The following is a 22,079-nucleotide window of genomic DNA, read 5'->3' on the forward strand; positions in this document are numbered from 1 at the left end:
ATGAGTAGGTTGCTAGACCGGTGCAGAGCGTGTGTTGAGAATCAAACCAGTAAACATTCCCATGCACAGGATGTGATATGTCTGTACTAATAACCAAATGTGTAACAAATTGATTATTATTTACAGGAAGTTCAATTTTCTGTATTTCTAAAATTACAGTATTATCTAAAACAACTTTATTTCCAAAATTCATTTTATCACATGGCTACTTACTGCTGGTGCATTTCTGCGTGGTGGTTTTACACGCTTTTTCAGAGCTTTTTGTTTGCTCATTTCCAGCTCTTTTCTGAGACTGTCAAAGTATGGCTGATCCAACAACTGTTCACAATTTAGACGAGCAGCAGGATCCATATGTAAACATCCCTAAGTGTATAAATCAGAATGAATACAGATTCTACAGTTGTGCACTTTTTTTAACCCTATATCCACTTTCATGACAGGAGTTAAAGTACTGTCATCAGATTTTTTTTTGCAGGTGTTCTTAATGAAATTTCATTCCAAGATCTCTAAAACTATCGAACATATCCTCTAGGTGTCAGACTGTGAATAGTAACTAATTTTAGGATTTTATTATCTTACAAGGCATTGTTAAAAATGTGGCACTTGGGCAAACAGTTACCCACTTCCGTATTTCATCCCACTGAAAATATATTCTAAGACTGATCATACACTTTCTATAGTCAGGCCAGTCAGTGACAACGTGGCTTCACTGGAAGAATGGTAAAGTGCACTGTTTACATTTATTGAAATCACATTTTATCAGTCACTCACTCCAATTGCTAAGGTGATAGTTAGGTAAAAGAGAATTCATAACAAGTATTAAAGTTTTAAAAGTAACTTTATTAATGCAATTACTGTGTATTACTAAAATTAAGTTACTCCTGACACATGATTCAGTAATTAGGGTTTGATTTGATGTCATCAGTGTTTCAGGGAGTTAAAGAACTGAATTGCCAGTGTCTGAAATTAGTCAAAAAATATTTAGTATAGTAACTCTTTCTGAACATGTATCTCTTGTGAACTGTTTCCTCTTATTACAAGAAAAGTTTTACGAGAATGCAGTAGGAATGGAATTTTCATTAAATTTACATTTGAACTGAATACCATCTATTCAATAATGTTTACATACTAAATAGTGTCTGGGTTAAATGGATATGTGAAACCAGATACTGGCTATTTTAAATAATGATAAGTAGGTAATAAGTGATTTATCATCTCTTACCAGAGATGCACAAGGGAAGAGTGATCTATCATGAGGGAATTTCACATGCTGTTTTGGGGTGAGAAACTTCGATCTGAAGCTTAAAGACAGTTGCAAAGTGTGAAGGTGGAATTCACTAAAGTAAGCTGGTAGATAAGCAGGGGCAGGTATTTGAAGATATTTTATAGTTTTACATGCCAGAGAGAAAAGGGAACTAAAACTACTGTTAGTCCAAACGATGGTATCACAATGAAAGGAAAAATCAGCAAAATGTTATGGGGTGGAAGTTTGGAAAAATTATGGAAATTACTAAAGAATATTTAATATCTGATGTATTAAGAGTAAATTTTAGAATATAAAACAACTTCTGCAAGTATATAAACAAGGAGTACTTGATTTAAGCAACAGTCTCTTAGAGAGTAACATTAAGAACTAACGTGAAACAAGGAAATGATAAGGGATCCAAATAATCAAGGGAGAGGAATATTAAAATCATTGTCACAAAAACAAAAGTATAAACCAAATAAATAGGACTTATGCTAAGAATCACTGTGACCTGATGGCCAGCATCCTGGGGTTTAAAAAGTGAATGGATTAACTGCAGTATTCCTAATTCTCAATTTTAGAAGGGTCCAGTGAATGGAAAAACTGCAGTATAAAGCAAGCAAATCAGAGTTACCATTTCAGATTGGAGTCTTCCTTCTTTGAAGGAAAATAGAAATGTAATCAAGCTTTAAAGTGGTGGGATAAGATATCTCACAAAGCCACTTAAGAAGCCATAGTGTCAGGGTGGTATATTAGGGATGGAATATTAACTAAACAATTGAAAACAAATGTTGGGATAAGATGGAGATTTTCAGGTTGACAAGTTGTAACTAATTGATTCTGCTTAGAAGAGGTATTACCATGGACAATACACCCATTGATGATGATTCACAATTAACTGCCAGGCTTTGCTTACGTTTTAAACCAGGTAGGTTAATCCACTATCCTGATGATGTTTTTTTAAAACAATATATTGTACAAACGCAAAGAATGAAGGCTGTTGTTTCTGAAATTATACTGAAAGGGTAAGGTACATGAAATGTTTGAGCAATGGGTCAAAATGGCTCTTTTACATTGCCCTTGTACAGTAACATACCAGCAGTATTCATCACTAACCCAATGCCACTGTTGAGCCAAAGAAACATTCTGCCCATCAGATAAATGAATAATATTGTATATGACTATGAGTTGCTAAGTACAAGGCCTGTATGTTCCAAAGACTGGCAGATCCTATTAAAACAGCACATTCCATTGGCTGTCAGCAACAAACAAGATACTGACTATTCCCAATCAAAACATGCAACAATATCCAATAGTGTGTGTGATGCTGCAGTTGGACAGCATTTACTAGATATTTAAGTGTGGGGAGAAAAAAACAGAAATAACATTAACCAACACTATGCCTGTTTCAACTCAACAAAATAGATATCATCCATTTGCTGACTCATTTGTCCTCTAACCCAACAGATTAACCAACTTGGTTTGAATTTTAAAACAAAGCCTGGCACTTAAAGGATTCTTTCTTACAAAACTCTTCAGATGCTACCAGACTTAGTAATATTTCCTAGATTTTCTATTTTTATTTAAAATTTCCAGGGTCTGCAGAACTTGGATTTTGAGTAAATGTAATATGCCTCCTCAAAAATAACACATAGCACGAAACGAGGCCATTTAGCCTAGCATCCCTCGTTATCAATGAGGATAAGGAAGAAACCAAAAGATAATTACTTTTGGAAATCCAAATGCACTAATTAAGGTACCACCTCAAAAGTTACAGCACAAGATGAGGTCATAGTTAAGTAATTTATGGATAGAAGATCAGCTAACAAACAGGAAAGCATCAGGATAAATAGACCATTTTCAAGTTGGCAAACTAACTTGTGAGTGCCACAGGTATCATTGCTGGGACCGCATATATTTACAATATATATTCATGACTTGGATGAAGGGATCTGTACTAGAACCAAATTTATTGATGAGGCAAAAATAGGTGGGGTAACAAGTTGTGATAAGGATCAAGGAGTATGCAAAAGAATACATGTGGCTTAAGTGTTTTTAGCTAAAATTTGGCAGATGGTATTTCTTGTGAAGCAAATGAGAACTTATCCACTTTGGAATGGAAGAATAGAAAAGCAAATAATTTAATGCAGAGCTGTGCAGCATGTTGTGGCACAGAGGCATCTGGGTGCCTTTGTATGTAACTGACAGCATGTTAACAAGGAGGGAGGGAAATACAATGTTGGCATTTATTGCAATGGGGTTGGAGTACAAGTGTGGTGAAATCTTGCAAATGTACATGGTGTTGGTGAGATTGGAATTGAGTACTCCGTAACATTTTAAAGGAGTGATGTGCCTGCAGTTCACAGATGATTTACCAGGTCAATTCCTAGGATAATGGAGTATTGTGGAAACATTGAGTAGGTTGGCTTATTTGTGATGGAGTTTAGTAGGATGAGGGATAATCTTGTTGAAATATGACATTGAGAGAATATTGCTTTGTGAAATGGTTGCGTAACAAGGTATTGTAATTTCAGAATTGAGATGGAGAGAAATTGGAAGCCAATTACCACTCCTTCAGTGTCATCAGGTCAAATCCCTGGAATTCCCTCTGTAACCGTATTATGGGTATACCAACCCCAAATGGATTGCAGTGATTCAAGAGAGCAGCCCACCTCCACCTTCTAAAAGGCAACTAGGGATCGCCAATAAATGCTGGCCCAGCTATTGACACCCATGTTCCACAAGTGATTTTTTAAAAAATGCCTACTGATTCTACCAGCCTTGATGCTGTGCTCCCATGCTTCTTTCACAACACTATATTTCCAAGATTTATTTCAGCTGCATGTTCTGAACTTGTGACCTGTATACTTAAGGCAATCATTAATGCATATTAAGAAAAGCAGTGGTCAGAGTAACCACTGCAGGTAACAATGCACTAGTCCAAAAATCAAATCATTCACTATTACTTTGTTTTCTGTTACTTAGCTGATTTCACAACCATGTTTCACATCCATGACTGCATTACACTGCCTCTATTTGAAAATCCTCTAGGTGGAAATTATTTGTTTTATCTGCCCCAACATGGTCATTTTTAAAAGGGTTTTTCAGATCATTCATCAATGCAAACAGCCCTGCAGCCAATTTCTATGTTATGTTTTATATAGCCTCTGGTCTACTATCATTCAGATGATCTTTTCCCCACCTTCCTTTTTATTCAATACAAGTATTCTTAGAGGGTGTAAAGCCACTTCCTACTGCTAAACAATATACCAGCAATATATTAGCCTACTTGGGTAATTAATGTGCAATACAAACAGGACACACCTTCATTAATCCAAGAGCATGTTGTGAAATATTTGAAAACTTCATTTCCAACGGTTCCTGTGGAGAAAATAAGTTCCAGTTATACCAACAGTAGAAAAACTATTTTCAAATGTTTTCCAGGCCAATAATCCTCAAAGACTGTCAGTTTCTTCAGTTCTGGTCTTAAAAAAACCTCCTGGTCCTTGCCTTCAATTAACTACACCTATGCTTTAGAATTCACTCCTTGTACCTTGTGATCCCTACTCTTTTAAAACTCTCCATAAAAACAGCCTGTCAAAGCTATTAGGTATTCCGCCTAGTGCCTCCTTTGACTCTGTCAATTTTTGTTCTCTATTTTTATAGGGTTTAAATAGGGTTGTATGTAATTGTTCATAAGTTATTTAAATCTTTGCCAAATTAGTTAATGAAAAGCTTTATATTTAAATTGCATCTTTAATGATGTCAGGATGTCCCAAAGTACTTTACAGCCAATTTAGAAGCAGATGTGGTAAATGCGGTAATAATCAGAATCCCAACTGCAGATGTAAAGTTTCTCCATTAAAATAATTGCTTTTCCTTGTTTCCTCAGATGGCTGTGGCAGGCACTTATAATCTTCCAAATCCAAGTTTTGCCTTGGCTTTAGCAGAAAGCAGGAAAGCCTGCCATTTGTAATTAATTTATTCCGGAGGTTGAAAGTTCCGGCATGGCCAAAGGCTCATTTTCATAAGAGAGGACTGCCCCAGAGGGACTGGAAAAAATCAAAAATTCAGATCCTGATGTTTAATACAAATGGATGAGTCATGGTTTAAATGTTACATTTCCAAATTCTGCTTTCCTAGGTTAACATAATGTGGTACCACATTATCAGGCACTGGTATGCTGACTCCACTGAAGAATTGGTTTGAACTGAAGACTTGTTGATGCCGAGGAATCAGATCACCTGCATGAAATCAAGATACAATAGTAATTACTAAATCCTTAATGGACATATTAAAATTACAATGTGTTATTGAGTGCGCAAAGTCACACTGAACAATGCAAATAATCATAAAACATTTTGTGCTTTGATGGTACAATGTGAAACTGGCAAACAATCCAATCTCCACAATTAACTCTGAATGGACTCTCAGTTTGAGTTTATTTAACCGTTAAATTCAAAGACAAAGGAAGCCAATTTGACCTATAGTTAATCCAAGAATGCCATTCAAAATGCAGAGCAATTATACCATGTAGTGTTAAAATAATTCACTTTGGCAATAGAATAATATATTCATGTTTAATGCTCCTGATTAAAGGAAGTGCACCTGATGGCATACATTTGCAGTGCCAAGTCATTAAATATAGTCAATCAATCAACTGTGGCATTGAACACAAGGAATAAAAAGCAATTATAGTTTAAGTAACAGAGTTGAGTTCCCATTTTACCAATATTATATCCTTTCCTTATTATTTATCTGTATTATAAATTTCTCTCACCGTGGAAGATATACTTATAGAATATTAAGGTTAAACAGACACTTGCATTTGCAAGTACAGAATTTTGATTGATAGATGCTAGATGGTAGGAAATGGACAGATTGTGGACATCAATAAGAAAATTGAGGATATAACTATATTGCACTTTAGAAGTCAAATTATTAAAAGACATCACTAATATGAACATAATTTGTCAAATGAATTGAAATGACAACTTTGACCCAATTGTTATGTTAAAAAGAAAATCATGTCTGCTCTTCTAAAACAGACATTCCAATCTGATAATCTAGATTTCTTTTATTCATTCACTGGATGAGGGCATTTATTGCCTCTCCCTAACAGCCCAGAGGGCAGCTAAGAGTCAACCACATTGCTGAAGGCCGGACCAGGTAAGGATGGCAGTTTCCTTCCCTAAAGGTCATTAGTGAACCAGATGGCTTTTTCCCTGATAATCTATAATGGATTCATGGGCTTCATTAGACTCTTAATTCCAGATATTTACTGAATTCAAATTCCATCAGCTGCTCTGGCAGAATTTGAACGGGGTCCCCAGAATGTTAGCTGTCTGGATTAACAGTCCAGTGATAATACCACTAGGCCATCATCTCCCAGCCAGTTCCACAATTATTCCTCACAGTTCGTATTGTGCAGTATTTTTAAAAAAACTGACACTGGTGGCTTTTAACCCTCACAACAATCTTAGTAACCCAAGGACATTACTACAGGCAACAATTTTTTTTCTAGAATATCATTTTTCTTCAGCTAAGTTATTTCAAGCATTGAGAGTGACAAATTGAACTGAATGAAAGACCATTAAAACTCGACAAAATGGACTTTTTCAAATGCAGATTTTCTGCGTCCTACTTTTCTTGAAATCTAACCTAAGTGTCATTGAGCAGATATTAAATAATCTCTGTGAAGGAGTTTCCAGAGAATGGGTGAAAGAAGTGATCACCGAGATGGATCGAAAAATGATCAGAAGGGAAAGATGTGTCTAAACAGTCATGGTGGCAGTTTGCAGAAGGCACTGGTGGTAATTGCTGAGTAAATCACATGGTCATTTTCTAGTACCTAAAATGATCCCCAAGCTGAAAAGAACTGATAGGGAAAAAAAAGGTTGCAGAGGCAAGTTTTTTTTAAAAGAAAAAATATTACAAATACAGGATTTATTTCCTAAAATATTGCTGCATGTCTCAAGGGTATTATTCACTTTGGTCTAGTGACATTTAATGCTTGACATTTGTAAAATAAGCTCATGGTCAGGGTTCGGGAGGTTTTGCTAAAATATACAAGTCACATTTCAGACCACACCTGAAATACCATGAATAGTTTTGGATGCCTTATCTAAAGAAAGCTACATTGACAGTAGAGACAACCCAGAGAAAGTTCACCATATTGATTCCAGGCACAGAGAATTTTCTTATGAGAAATGGTTGAATAAGTTGGGCTTGTATTCATTGGAGTTTAGGAGAACAAGAGGACACCCTCATTGAAACATAAAGATTCTGAGGGGGGTTTGACAGGGCAAATATGGAGAGGTTGTGGGAGAATCTAAGGCCATGCATAATTTAAAGGATTGCCCATTTTAAGACAAAGATGAGGAAGAATTTCTCCTAGGGTAGTCAATTTGTGGAATCCTTTACACCAGAGTGCTGTTAGGGTGCTACTGCCCTGCCTCCCATCTACATAATCCATACACCTGATCTCATTAAAACACCTGTGAGTCTGTATCTAACCCCATACCAGATGGTGTTTATCTAGCACCACTGTGTTTACTGATGAATCTTAGACCCACTGCCCCAATACCTTCATTTCAAAGTGTTCAGCCACATGTTTCCCTTTCCATAGCCTTACCCTTCTTCATGTCTGTAACGTTTTCCAGGCCAATAATCCTCAAAGACTGTCAGTTTCTTCAGTTCAGGTCTTAAAAAAGCCTCACAGTCCATGCCTTCAATTAACTACACCTATGCTTTAGAATTTCATTCCTTGTACCTTGTGATCCCTACTCTTTTAAAACTCTCCATAAAAACAGCCTGTCAAAGCTATTCGTTATTCCTCCGAGTGCCCCCTTTGACTCTGTCAATTTTTGCTCTCTGTACTGCTATGAAGTGCTCGGGATTATTTTCCTTCGTACTATGAAAATGTAAATTGTTGTTTAGATAAATTTAAATAGGTTTGTATGTAATTGTTCATAAATTATTTAAATCTTTACTAAATTATTTAATGAAAAGCTTTATATTTAAATTGCATCTTTCATGGTGTCGGGTTGTCCCAAAGTACTTTACAGCCAATTAGACATTTTTCAGATGTGGTCATGGTTGTATGCAAGTAAATGTCGCAACAAATTTGTAAACAGCAAACTCGCACAAACAAAAATATGATACCAATTACATTTTTATTTTTCGTAATCTTGATTGAGGTAGAAATATTTCTTGGAGGGCTCGTCTTCAAAAGAGAGTCGTGGGATCCACTTGATGGTGGAATTAAGCCATTGGTTTCATCTGAAAGAAAGCACCTCCAACAGCATGGTATTCCTTTAGTACTGCATTGGAGTGTCAGGTCTTGGTTCTCGTATCAAGTCTCTGGAGTGGAACATTATCCACAACCTTCAGACTTAGTGATGAGAACACTACCAGCAGAGTCATTGCTGACATCTAAACACTTAGAAAGAATCCTATACTGCTAAAATGCAAGAAATTGGGTTTTTTTGTAAACTTACTAATAACAATTTGAATCACTTCGAAATTTATTTTGATTTGAACAAAAGGAGTACAATTTTTGAGTACCATACCCACCTAGTGTTTTTCTGATCAGATAAAGCTGATCAACATCTGATTTTCCTGGCCACAAGGGGCCTCCAAATAACAACTCTGCAAAAAGGCAGCCTATCGCCCAAACATCCACTGGAGGGCCATATTGTGTATCTCCGACCAACAGCTCTGGGGCACGATACCAGCGAGTTGCTACGTAATCTGTGTAGTAATCTTCAGGACCAGCTACACAATAAAATGTGAAACTAGAAAATGCTGAAAGACTTCATGCAACCAAACCTCACTTTAAATAGAAAGAAAAAAAAAACAAAACCGCGTATGCTGGAAATCAGAAACAAAATCAGAAATTGCTGGAAAAACTCAACTTTGTTCTGAATAAGGACCCAAAACGTTAACTCCACTTTCTCTCCACAGATGTGGCCAGATCTGCTGAGTTCTTCCAACAGTTTCTGATTTTGTTTAATGGGAGGATACAATACTTAAACAAAACCAGTGATCCCTATGCCTGCCTCTTTGTACGTTACGTGGAACAGTCCCTCTTCCGCACCTACACAGGCCCCAAACCCCACCTCTTCCTCCGGTACATTGATGACTGTATCGGCGCCGCCTCTTGCTCCCCAGAGGAGCTCGAACAGTTCATCCACTTCACCAACACCTTCCACCCCAACCTTCAGTTCACCTGGGCCATCTCCAGCACATCCCTCACCTTCCTGGACCTCTCAGTCTCCATCTCAGGCAACCAGCTTGTAACTGACGTCCATTTCAAGCCCACCGACTCCCACAGCTACCTAGAATACACCTCCTCCCACCCACCCTCCTGCAAAAATTCCATCCCCTATTCCCAATTCCTCCGCCTCCACCCCCACGATAAGACATTCCCCTCCCGCACATCCCAGATGTCCAAGTTCTTCAAGGACCACAACTTTCCCCCCACAGTGATCGAGAATGCCCTTGACCGCGTCTCCCGTATTTCCCGCAACACATCCCTCACACCCCGCCCCCGCCACAACTGCCCAAAGAGGATCCCCCTTGTTCTCACACACCACCCCACCAACCTCCGGATACAACGCATCATCCTCCGACACTTCCGCCATCTACAATCTGACCCCACCACCCAAGACATTTTTCCATCCCCACCCCTGTCTGCTTTCCGGAGAGACCACTCTCTCCATGACTCCCTTGTTCGCTCCACACTGCCCTCCAACCCCACCACACCCGGCACCTTCCCCTGCAACCGCAGGAAATGCTACACTTGCCCCCACACCTCCTCCCTCACCCCTATCCCAGGCCCCAAGATGACATTCCACATTAAGCAGAGGTTCACCTGCACATCTGCCAATGTGGTATATTGCATCCACTGTACCCGATGTGGCTTCCTCTACATTGGGGAAACCAAGCGGAGGCTTGGGGACCGCTTTGCAGAACACCTCTGCTCAGTTCGCAACAAACAACTGCACCTCCCAGTCGCAAACCATTTCCACTCCCCCTCCCATTCTTTAGATGACATGTCCATCATGGGCCTCCTGCAGTGCCACAATGATGCCACCCGAAGGTTGCAGGAACAGCAACTCATATTCCGCCTGAGAACCCTGCAGCCATATGGTATCAATGTGGACTTCACCAGTTTCAAAATCTCCCCTTCCCCCACCGCATCCCTAAACCAGCCCAGTTCGTCCCCTCCCCCCACTGCACCACACAACCAGCCCAGCTCTTCCCCTCCACCCACTGCATCCCAAAACCAGTCCAACCTGTCTCTGCCTCTCTAACCTGTTCTTCCTCTCATCCATCCCTTCCTCCCATCCCAAGCCGCACCCCCATCTACCTACTAACCTCATCCCACCTCCTTGACCTGTCCGTCTTCCCTGGACTGACCTATCCCCTCCCTACCTCCCCACCTATACTCTCTCCACCTATCTTCTTTTCTCTCCATCTTCGGTCCGCCTTCCCCTCTCTCCCTATTTATTCCAGAACCCTCACCCCATCCCCTTCTCTGATGAAGGGTCTAGGCCCGAAACGTCAGCTTTTGTGCTCCTGAGATGCTGCTTGGCCTGCTGTGTTCATCCAGCCTCACATTTTATTATCTTGGATTCTCCAGCATCTGCAGTTCCCATTATCTCTGATCCTTCAGTACCTGATCACATTGCTCAGCCATCCTAAAATACATCAATACGATTACTTTTAACTTGTAGTTAATTTAATATAACGCAGTTATGTTTTGAACTCTAAAGTGGCACAATAAAGCAAAGCACTGAATATCCAGTTAGTATGTAAAAACTGAAATAACTGTGGATGCTGTAAATCAAAAACAAATTCAGAAATTGCTGGAAAAGCTCAACAGATCTGGCAGCAAAACACCTGCTGATCTGTATGTGCTTGCTTAGTATGATCTGCCTGTACTGCTCGCAAAGAAAGCTTTTCACTGTACTTGGGTACACATGACAATAGATCAGATCAAATCAAAACATCTGTGGAGAGGTGGTTTGAAGGACAGTCACTCGATTCAAAACATTAACTGATTTCTCTCCATAGATGCTGCCAGACCTGCTGAGTTTTTCCAGAGATTTCTGCTTTTCTTTGTGACCAGTTAATATGGTTAGGTGATGTCAAATGAGGGAAAAAAAATTAACCAAGTCATTTAAACAACTCTCAACTCCTGGATGAGATCTTTTGGTTTTAACTCATTTAAAACTCATGCTCTTGTAGAATTGGAACCTTTATGTTTGCCTTAACATTTGGAAGACCTCAATCTAAGGTTTTAGGTTTTATAGGATGACAAGGTAAAGGTAAAGTCATCATAGTCCTACCAGACCAAAGGGCTGTTCTCTCATTAGAGAAAGAGAGAGAGAGGAATGACTAGTGGTGGTTAAACCTGAGGTCTAAGGGAAAGCTCTAGAAAGAGAGTACTTCAGGGTAACCTCAGCTGTTGATAGAATAAAACCCATGCCAGTGGCACCAAATCCAAAGACATGCAGGTTAGGTAATTAGCCCCACGTCATAGACCCCATACAGGGTTAGGAAAATGGAGGCAGTAGCTGCGTGGGATGTTATTTCAGTGCAGACTCGATGGGCCGAATGGCCTGTTTATGCTGTGAAGGGATTCTATGATTAGCAATCACACTGCATCACAGACTGGCCAACAGAGCTAACCAAACCTTTAAAAGATAGCACTTCTAAAAAGTATCATGACAGCTTAGAATTGCACAGAAACATCAGCCTAGAATAGTGCACTCCACTTCCATACCCGATCTATATTTAAATGCGTACATCAAAATAAAGACCACTATTTCAGAAATGCTATATGATGGTTGATACATATATATTCAATGAATGAAACTGGTCAAAGGCATTTGAGTGATACTTAAAGCAGCCCAGTATTACTATTTATTATTAACTCTGCAACTGCCCAACTGAGAAATTTATATTTCAAAAGTAGTTTTAATCTTGTGCTTATCAATATCGAGACACTTTTTAAAAAATCTGAACCAAAGATGCAGCAGTTTTTAAAATATCATAGAGTCATACAGCATGGAAACAGACTTTTCAGTCTGACTTGTCCATGCCGACCAGGTTTCCCAAACTAAATTAGTGCCATTTGTCTGTATTTTGCCCATATCCTTCTAAATCTTTCCTATTCATGTACTTATCCAAACATTTATTAAATGTTGTAACTGTACCTGTATCCTCTGGCAGTTCATTCTACATACAAAACCACCCACTGTTCGAAAAATCTGCCTCTCAAGTCCCTTTTAAGTCTTTCTCCTCTCACCTTAGACCTATGACCTCTAGTATGGAACTCCTCTACCCTAGGGAAAAGACCTTTGTATTCACCTTATCTATCCCCCTAATGATTTTATAAACCTCTATAAAGTCAGCTCTCAGCCTCCTATGCTCAGTGAAAAAAATCTCAGCCTATCTAGCCTCTCCTTGTAAGATTTAAAATAATATGAAAATTTCATTTCATTCAGATGATGGTGTTAATTGCAAGTTTTAGTTGGTATTATAATGAACTCCTAAACTGTTGTGATATATAGCAAATCAATTGTTATAAAAACTGAAAGAACTAAGGATGCTGTAAATCGGGAACAAAAACAGCAGTTGCTGGAAAAGCTCAGCAGGTCTGGCAACATCGGCAAAGAAAAATAAGTTAACATTTTGGGCCCGGTGACCTTCAACTGTCATTAAGTTCAGAGGAAGGGTCATCAGATCCAAATATTAACTGATTACTTTCTTCACAGATGCTGCCAGACCTGCTGAGCTTTTCCAACATAATTGTTATCTTTAGTTTAAGCATATAATCTACTCAGTCACTGAAGCAGTTATCTTCTTTTAGTAATGCCACTCAAGAACAGCTAAACAATTGTCATATATCTTATAATAAGTGGTAAAACTAACCATTAGATATTTGTTGAAAATATAGGATAGTCACTTACTTAATATCCTGGCAAAACCAAAATCACAAAGCTTAATGACGTGATGTTTTGTAATTAAGATATTTTCTGGTTTTACATCCCTATGTATACACTGCAAAAATATAAATAAAATATAATTTAATTAATGATTAGTTCGAAAAATGCTAAACAGTTGCAACAATAGCAAAAATATGCTAGCCCAGAAATTGCAGATTTGTAGATCTATTTTATCATATAAACTGTAATTCTTGACAAAATAAGAGACATCTGGAGAAAGCATATTTAAAACTTTTAATTGGAGAATTCCAATATCTATGCAGTTTCAACCCATTTTAAATTATATCCCAACAGCCTCTCAGAAGATTGTTTTCTTTAATATATTACTGTCTATTTTTTACTACTTGCGGTGTTTTACATTTGATTGATCTGGTAGGTTGAAAATCAATCCAAATGATGCAAAAGGAGCTAAAATTTCTGCCAGCTGCAAAGAACAATACAGTTCAGGAACAGGCCTTTCGCCCTCCAGGCCTGCATCAACACACTTTGCCCTTCCTTACCTGTCTTCACTAATAGGATCCGTATCCCTCTATTCCCTTCCTATCCATGTATTCATCCAGGTGCTCCTTGAATGCTGCTGTTGTGTCTGCTTCCACCACATCCTCTGGCTGTGTATTCCACACAGTCACCACCGTTTGAGTGAAAAACTTGACTTGCACATCTCTTTTAAACTCCCCCCTCCCCAACCTCCTGTGTCCCAGTGAAAACAAACCCGTCTATCCAACTTTTCTTCATAGCTAAAATCCCCCACACCAGGCAACATTCTGGTAAACCTTTTCTGTACCCTCTCCAAATCATCCACATCCTTCTGGTAGTGTGGTGACCTGAAATGTATGAAATACCCTAAGTGTGGCCTGATTAAAGTTCAATAAAGCTGCAGCATAACTTGCCTGTCCTTATACTCAATGCTCCTTCCAACAAAGGCAAGCATGCCACAGGCCTTTTTTACTACCTTATTTACGTGCGCTGCATTCAGTGATCTGTGAACCCGCACACCAGAACCCTCTGCGCATCAGTACCCCTAAGGATTATGCCATTCACTGTATAATTTCCACCTGCATGACCTTCCAAAATGTATCACCTATTTGACTGCAAGCTGGTAAAATTTATTATGTTATTATTACACAATAAGATTTCTCTAAAAGATTCCATATACTTTTCTGAAGAAGGGTCCCAATCCGAAACGTCAGCTTTCCTGCTCCTCTGATGATGCCTGGCCTGCTGTGTTCCTCCAGCCCCACACTGTGTTATCCAAACATCTTAGACTGTTTAGTCAAAGATTGAAACCAGTTAATGGCCTGTTTAGGTTATTTGATTTTACAGAATATCTATTCACAATGCTGGATGTGGATACTGGATTGGCAGGCATCAATGCCCCTATTGATACCAGTCAGACCTACATTGCCAGAATGTCTCCATGCAAATACAGATGACGACATCAACATCGCTGTGCGTACAGAACAGTCAGGTAGCAAAGACACATACCTCAGGAAAAATACAAATATTCCTCAGTTAAAAACTTCACTGTCTTCATGGCAAATGAAGAGATTCTCAAAATTGAGACCACGAGCGTGCCCATAATGGCCCATAATGAGCACAAATGCATTAATGGGAATGAATATAGTTAATGATAACTGTTTTCTTCACTTTCCCTTATTCCACTTTACAGCATGGACAGTAAATGGATTGAGAGTTTCCAATTTAATAGACTACCAATCAATTGAAAATAAATGTTATTGTTTTTGCAGCTGTATGATTATTTGGACAACACCATCTTTACGGCAGGCAGCTAATTCAAGCAATGCACCCCATTGTAGTGCTGACAATAAATGACCAATTGAATGTAAAATAACAAAAGTAATTTAAGAATTCAGTATATTGAGGGGTGATTTTTTTTTAAAACCAGGTTTTAGTCTAAATGAGGATTAGACATGCAAGGAGATCCACATTTGTTTATTTAATTGCAGTACATGAATCTAACTAAAGCTTTAAACATTCTCAAAATTAACCAGCATTGTAAAAATAGTACATTTGGTGCGCTATGAGTTGTAAAATAATTTGTGTATAAAAACACCTTGTGAACTTACATTGTGCTTGTGGCAAAAATTCACAGCTTGCAGCGTTTGCCAAGTAATTCTCCTCACTAAATGATCTGGCACCCTAATAAAAAGAAAGGCATTACACAAATTAAATATTTTTCATTCCACTTCTATCTACAGTAGTGGTTATAAACTTGGTACATAGATTTAGTAGTGAAAAAAACAAAAAAGCAATACCACACTCAAAAAATAAACTATTAAAGACACTTGGATCCACTTTAATATGCATGAGAATATGGGAAACCTGGTTTGTCCAGTTTTTAAAAACGTATCAAGAACGGGAATACACACAAATCTAACAAAAACCTGGTACTGGAGGGATAAATGCTTAAAATGGGAATTATTCTGTAGCCTCCACTGTTTGCAAAGATTCATGCAAATAATATGCATTATTAATCAAGGGCTCAATTAAATATTGACAATAAGAACATAGTTCACAACGGTAAGTCAAGACTAGACGAATGTAGGAAACCAATATGTCCTGCAGAATTGATGCTCGTCACATATGCTGACTCAAGTCAGTAATGGTTTCTCAACTGAAATACTATATCCCAGATGTGATTTAAATCACATATGAAATATTCAAACATGTAGAGTAATCATGCTATTCCTAAAAAGTGCTGTAAAAACTCTTGAAAAACAACTGAATTTTTTTCTACCAAATATTTATTTGTTCAGTGCATTTAGTACTTGAAATACAAACTAAAGAACCAGTTTACATTTGCTGTTTGTAGAATTTTGTGGCATAAATTAAATTGTGTTTGCCTATTTTCTTACACACCAAAAAGTTATCCATTGAAATGTGCAGCTTTGGGGTTTTATAAAGATATGCCAACAAAATTATTCTAACTAACTATACAACAATCTTTTCTGACATGATTTGCATCAAATTATTTTATCTTTAGGTCTTGCAGAGCTATGTATTATTAACTCTTTTTTGTAGCATAATTCTGACAAAAAGCAATTAAAGCCCAACTAGTCGAGCAGTTTAGTGGCAGAGTGGTTAACAATGCTGCCTCACAGCTCCAGGGACCTGGGTTCAATTTCAGCCTCGGGCAACTGTCCGTGCAACATCCAACCATTCTCTCCACGTCTGCGTGGGCTTTCTCTGGGTCCACGCATTTCCTCCCATAGTCCAAAGATGTGTGGGTTGGGTTAATTGGCCATGCTAAATTGCCCATAGTGTCCAGAGATGTGCAGGCTAGGTGGGCTAGCCATGGGGAAATGCAGGGTTACAGTGAGTGGGTGGCGAGAGTGGGACTGGGTGGGATGTTCTTTGGAGGGTTTATGCAGACTAGATGGGGCGAATGGCCTGCTTCCTGCACAGTAGATAGTCACTGATTCTATTTTTCATTGCCAAGAATAAATCAGTGCCATAGATCGAAGGGTCTAGGCCTGAAACATCAACTTTTGTGCTCCTACGATGCTGCTTGGCCTGCTGCGTTCATCCAGCTGCACACTTTGTTATATCACAGTAATCAAGCTTAGAATGCTACCTTCCTTGCTATGCAAATCAGGTGTATTGTGTAGGCTACACTCAATGTTACTTACCCTGTGGGGTATCGGTTCAATTCATCTAACACAGTGTGATCACAGTATTCAAAAACTAAGTGAAGCCTTCGTTTTCTTCTGAACACCTCAATCAAGTTGACAAGATTGGCATGTTTAAGTTGCTGAAAGATAAAACAATTTAATTTTGAAAGATTTACATGCACAATGCTATGCAACCCCTGACCTTTGCCGTGGTTGTTAGAACAAATGAGATAACTGACCCCCAGTAAAGCCATCATAGCCCTACCAGACCGTAGGTCTGTTCTATCATTAGGGAGAGATAACTGGTGGTGGTTTAAGCTGAGAGTCAAAAAAACTGCACACAGAAAAATAAAAAGCAAACCTTTGCTTATCTGAAGTTGGCAAAAGTCCTTTATTGATTCAGTATGAACAAGCCAAAGATTTAGCTCAACAAATTTAAAAATATTAAAATGTATATCAGTAGTGATATCTTTAGTAACCCAAATCAAACAAATTCGAGAAACTGTATTTTTAGGAACGGATTTCTAACACCAACTTTTACTACAGATTATTTGCTGAATGAATACTTGCAATAATAATCAGTTTGCGCTGAAAGCAACTCAGTTTCCAATTCCCACATTGTTTTGCACAGTTACGGACATTTTACATCTTGAACAGGAAGCTTCATTACAGACCAGTTCAACATATAAATGAACATAAGAACTAGGAGTTGGAGTAGGCAATTCAGCCCCCTCAGCCTGCTTCATTATCCAATACAGTCATGGCTGATCTTATCTGGCTTTCAACTCCTGCCTAATCCCCATAACTCTTCAACCTATTGCTGAATGAAAATCTGTCTGTCTATCTCCTCAAGTTTACTCAATGCTCCAGCATCCATTGCACTCTGAGGAAATGAATTCCATAGATTCACAACCATTTCATGTTTTAAATCTGTCACCATTTATCCTAAAACTACAACCTCTCATTCTAGATTGTTCCATAGGAGGAAACATTCTCTCTTTATACACTTTGTCAAACTCCTTTAGCATCTTATATACCATGGTTAGATCTCCTTCCATTCTTCTAAATTGCAGACAGTATAAGCCTAAACTGCTCAACATCTCTCCGTAGGATAAACTGTTCATCCCTGGAATCAATTTAGTGAATCTCCTCTGAACTGCCTCCAATGAAACTACATCCCTCCTCAAGTAAACGGACCAAACTATATACAATACTCTAGGTGCAGTGTCACTAATGCCCTGTACAGTTGCAGCAACACTTCCCGAATTTTATACTCTCCCTTGAGCAATAAATACCAAAATTCCATTTGCTTTCCTTATTACCCACCATACCTATGTACTAGTTTTCTATAATTCAGGCATGAGGACACCCAGATCCCTCTGCACTGAAGCAGTCTGAAGTTTCTCGCTATTTAGATAATAAATTGCCTTTCTATTCTTCTGATCAAAATGGATAACCTTGTTATCAAATTTAAACTCACTCAATCTGTAAAATTTTGGCTAACTTACCCAATCTATCCATATCCAATTATACATTTCTTATTTCTTCAGTGCAACTTACTGTCCCAATGATTTTAGTGTCATCTGCAAATCTGATGACAGTATATTGTATCCCTGAATCCAAGTCATTAATATAGATTGTAAATACTTGGTGCCCAAGGACTGAAATCTGTGGGAGACTCTGTTAGTTACAGCTTGCCAAACAGAAAAAGACCTCTTCATCCCAACTCACTCAGAGGCAGCAAGAACTGCCAGTGCTGGAGTCTGAGATAACACAGTGTGGAGCTGGATGAACCCAACAGGCCAGGCAGCATCAGAGGAGCAGGAAAGCTGACGTTTCGGGTCAGGGGAAGGGAGCTCTGAAATAAATAGAGAGGAGGAGTGGGGCTGCAGAAGTTAGATGGGATGGTGACAGGTGAGTGCAGGTAGGCAGTGGTGGGGATTGGTCAGTGAGGTTGTGGAGTGGATAGGTGGGGAGAAGACAGACAGGTCAAGGAGGTAGGGATCAGAGGAAGGCTTGGTCATGGGATGGGGCCAGAGGTGGGGAGATTTTGAAACTAGTAAAGTCCACATCGAGATCATTGGGTTATAGGCCCCTGAGGCAGAATATGAAGTCCTGCCCCTCCAGTTTCCAGGTGGCGTCGTTGTGACACTCGAGTAGGCCCAGGATGGACGTGTCATCCAGGGAGTGGGAGGGGGAGTTGAAGTGGTTTGCAATTGGAAGGTGTTGTTGTTTGTCACGAACAGAGCGCAAGTGCACCTCACTGACCAATCCCCACCACTGCCTACCTGCACTCATCTATCACCATTCCACCTATCTTCCCCAGCCCCACCCCTCCTCTGTCCTTATTTCAGAGGCCCCTTCTCCCTCCTGCATTTCTGAAGAAGAGTCCCGACCTGAAACATCAGCTTTCCTGCTCCTCTATTCATCCCAACTGTCTGCTTTTTGTTGGTTAATCTTCTAAGCTAATAAATTAGATGTAACCCCATGTGGTCTTATGACTGTAACCAACTGCTACTGTTTGGGGACTTGTAGGTTCCTTCCACTAGGGAATTCTTTCCCGTGCTATTTCTTAATCAGTTTAATTAGAAATTTGGTGTCTTAATCTCCGGTGCCTAAATAATTTCTCACTACAGCACTAATCTTTTCCTTTACCAAAGTTACAACACCTCTTTTCCCTTCTTGCCTATCCTTCCAAAGCAGAGTACCCTTGGATAGCCAATTTTGAAACCTGGTCTCCCTGCAACTATGTCTCAGTAGTCACCGTCAAATCACATCCTTTCATCTCTAGTTGTACTACTATGTAATTAATTTTATTGCAAATGCTTCATGTTTTCAGCTTCAAACCCTTTAAATTTGTTCAAATTTAATGTTTCCCTACTCTTGTACAATTCCTTGTTGCAATAGGACATTTAGATAATAAAAGGAAGGGACCAGCTATGTTAATGACCCTTTTATTAGTTCAAAACAATGAAGTGAAACAGTTACACGGTTGACATTTTAACTTCAAATGCTTAACTTTTTATAGTAAACAATAACGTCTCCTGCACAAAGAATCCAATTATTTCCCTTCTCATGTTCATTGCAAATACCATTTCTTCTTAATGGGATTTCCTGGTTTCCTACTTGCTGAAAGACATAAATGGAAGATCCGAGTATGAACTGATTCTGAACAAACTAAATACTAGTTATTTGATCTGGATAATTTGTTCTCTAGCACATGTGATACCACTTATTCAATGAACTATTGGATGACTGATCATTTTTACAAACTTTTGGAACCACACACGTCCTTTCAGAAGGAGAAAAATGGTGCTGTTTCGCAATGAGTAAAGGTATCACATTACAATGAAAAACACTGCGGCAAGCAAAGCAGTAACGATTAAAACAAATGTTTGATTAAAACTGATAATGAACAGCAAAGAGCACAGTAGTCTATGTAACAACATTAGGTTTTGCTACAAAAAATAAAAGCATGATTTTTTTTTCTCAATTTCATATACTTACCACTGGTATTAAATATAGTGCAATCTCTCCAACCCAGAATGCTGGAAACCAAGTCATTTTCAGATATTGGAATTTTCTCATTTTTAAGAATGATGTTAGGATGCCTAACCATTAGTGTATGAACCAGAGAACACCATAAAATATAAATATTTACCATTAAAACAAAACAAAGGATAAAACGTTATGCATCAGTTGTAATATTTTTCATTTATCCAAGGATATACCTTTCAGGTTTCCTAAAAGTCCTGCACTAAAATGATTCTGAGCTGCTCGAGTCCTGTTGAGAAGATTTCCAGCCAACATGTGTTTCTGAATTTTTTTCCAGACCAGAGAGGTTACAGTGTTATGATTTGCCAGAGTTATGCATGTTTTAAACATAATCATGACCAGGAAAGACTACCAGTTCTATCCTAATGGGGGTAAGTGCTTACGATATGTGCCACCCTGTAAAATGGCAACAATTTAGTTTGCCATAATGGGTCTTTACTTGACTCTATTTCACATTCCATAACTGAACAACTGACACGTTTCAACTCTGGAGCCAAGATGGGTTCAATAAAGCTTTGAGTTATTACTCTTGAATACCAGTATAAAATATTAGTAACATAGGTTTGTCTTTCCTAAAAAAATTTTAACTGTGAAACAGGGAATTAATATTTTTGTAGAAAAGTTAATCGTTAATAATTGAATGGTATTCAATTTAAGATAAGTTTATAAACTAATCACTCAAACAGAATGAAAACTTGGCATCACAATAATGCACATTTTCTGTGTTGAGATATAATGTGCTCATTTGATGTAGTACTGCTCTTTTTATGTTAAAGCTATTTAGTGCAAGTCGTAAGAACTTGAATTCAAGTTTGAAACAAATATTTGTGTAATTATGGCAGGAAAAGACTTCAATCTAAGCAAAATTGAAGCAAAAATCTACATTTAAATTCTGATCGTTCTAAATGACTGACCATATCGTAGATTCAGTTTAAAACTGACCACAGGTAGTTTTGTAATCCGGATTCGGCTTAGATTCAAAACATCGACTTTCCTGCTCCTCTGATGCTGCCTGACCCGCTGTGCTCCTCCAGCTCCATACTGTACTGATTCTAAAGGGGCCTTGACAGGCTAGACCTGAGGGGAGGCTCCTCCATCTTAGGGAATCTTAATTAGTTTAAAAATAAGGGGTGTCCTTTTTAATGATGGAAATGAGAAATTTCTTCCCTCAGAGGGTTGTTGGTCTTTGCAATTTTCATCCAAAAGTACAGCAGTGGTTGATTCAGCAAGTATTTTCAAGGCTGGGTTTGACAGAGTTTTGATCTACAAACAGATGAAGGGATTTGGGAGCATGGATTGCAGGGAAGAAACTGGTGTTAAGAATCACATTAGCCATGACCTTACTGAATGGCACGGCAGGCTCATTGGGCTGAATGGCCTTCTCATGTTACTACTACTTATAATTTTATGATTTTAAAATATCAAGCAGTAAAGTCTCCATGCATTACTTTGTCTTTAAAGTCCACAGAACAGAGAAACTAGGTGCTGGAAGTTGTAGATGCCCTGCAAGGGTGGAAGTAATGGCATGTGGGGTGATTTTATTGGCAGGATTATATTCTCAGTTTCCCTGACAGTAGGTTAAGATACAGATATGTCAGCAGCATGTTAAACCACATGCCAACCTGCGGT

The 22,079-nt window shown here is 38.6% G+C and overlaps 1 protein-coding gene across 1 annotated transcript in view; it reads right to left on the bottom strand.

Annotated features, from left to right (window-relative positions):
- The window catches only part of cdkl1 (cyclin dependent kinase like 1 (CDC2 related kinase)), a 35,141-nt gene that overhangs the window by 2,426 nt on the left and 10,636 nt on the right, over positions 1–22,079 (bottom strand). Inside the window, exons 2-8 of the mRNA XM_048538348.2 lie at positions 16,914–17,035; positions 15,351–15,423; positions 13,228–13,318; positions 8,822–9,022; positions 5,408–5,490; positions 4,571–4,627; positions 214–363 (exon numbers count right to left, since the gene is read on the bottom strand). Coding sequence (XP_048394305.1) covers positions 214–363; positions 4,571–4,627; positions 5,408–5,490; positions 8,822–9,022; positions 13,228–13,318; positions 15,351–15,423; positions 16,914–17,035 — 777 coding nt within the window. The remainder of the gene's footprint in view (positions 1–213; positions 364–4,570; positions 4,628–5,407; positions 5,491–8,821; positions 9,023–13,227; positions 13,319–15,350; positions 15,424–16,913; positions 17,036–22,079) is intronic.

This window comes from Stegostoma tigrinum, chromosome 10, assembly GCF_030684315.1.
Source record: "Stegostoma tigrinum isolate sSteTig4 chromosome 10, sSteTig4.hap1, whole genome shotgun sequence".
NCBI lineage: Eukaryota > Metazoa > Chordata > Chondrichthyes > Orectolobiformes > Stegostomatidae > Stegostoma > Stegostoma tigrinum.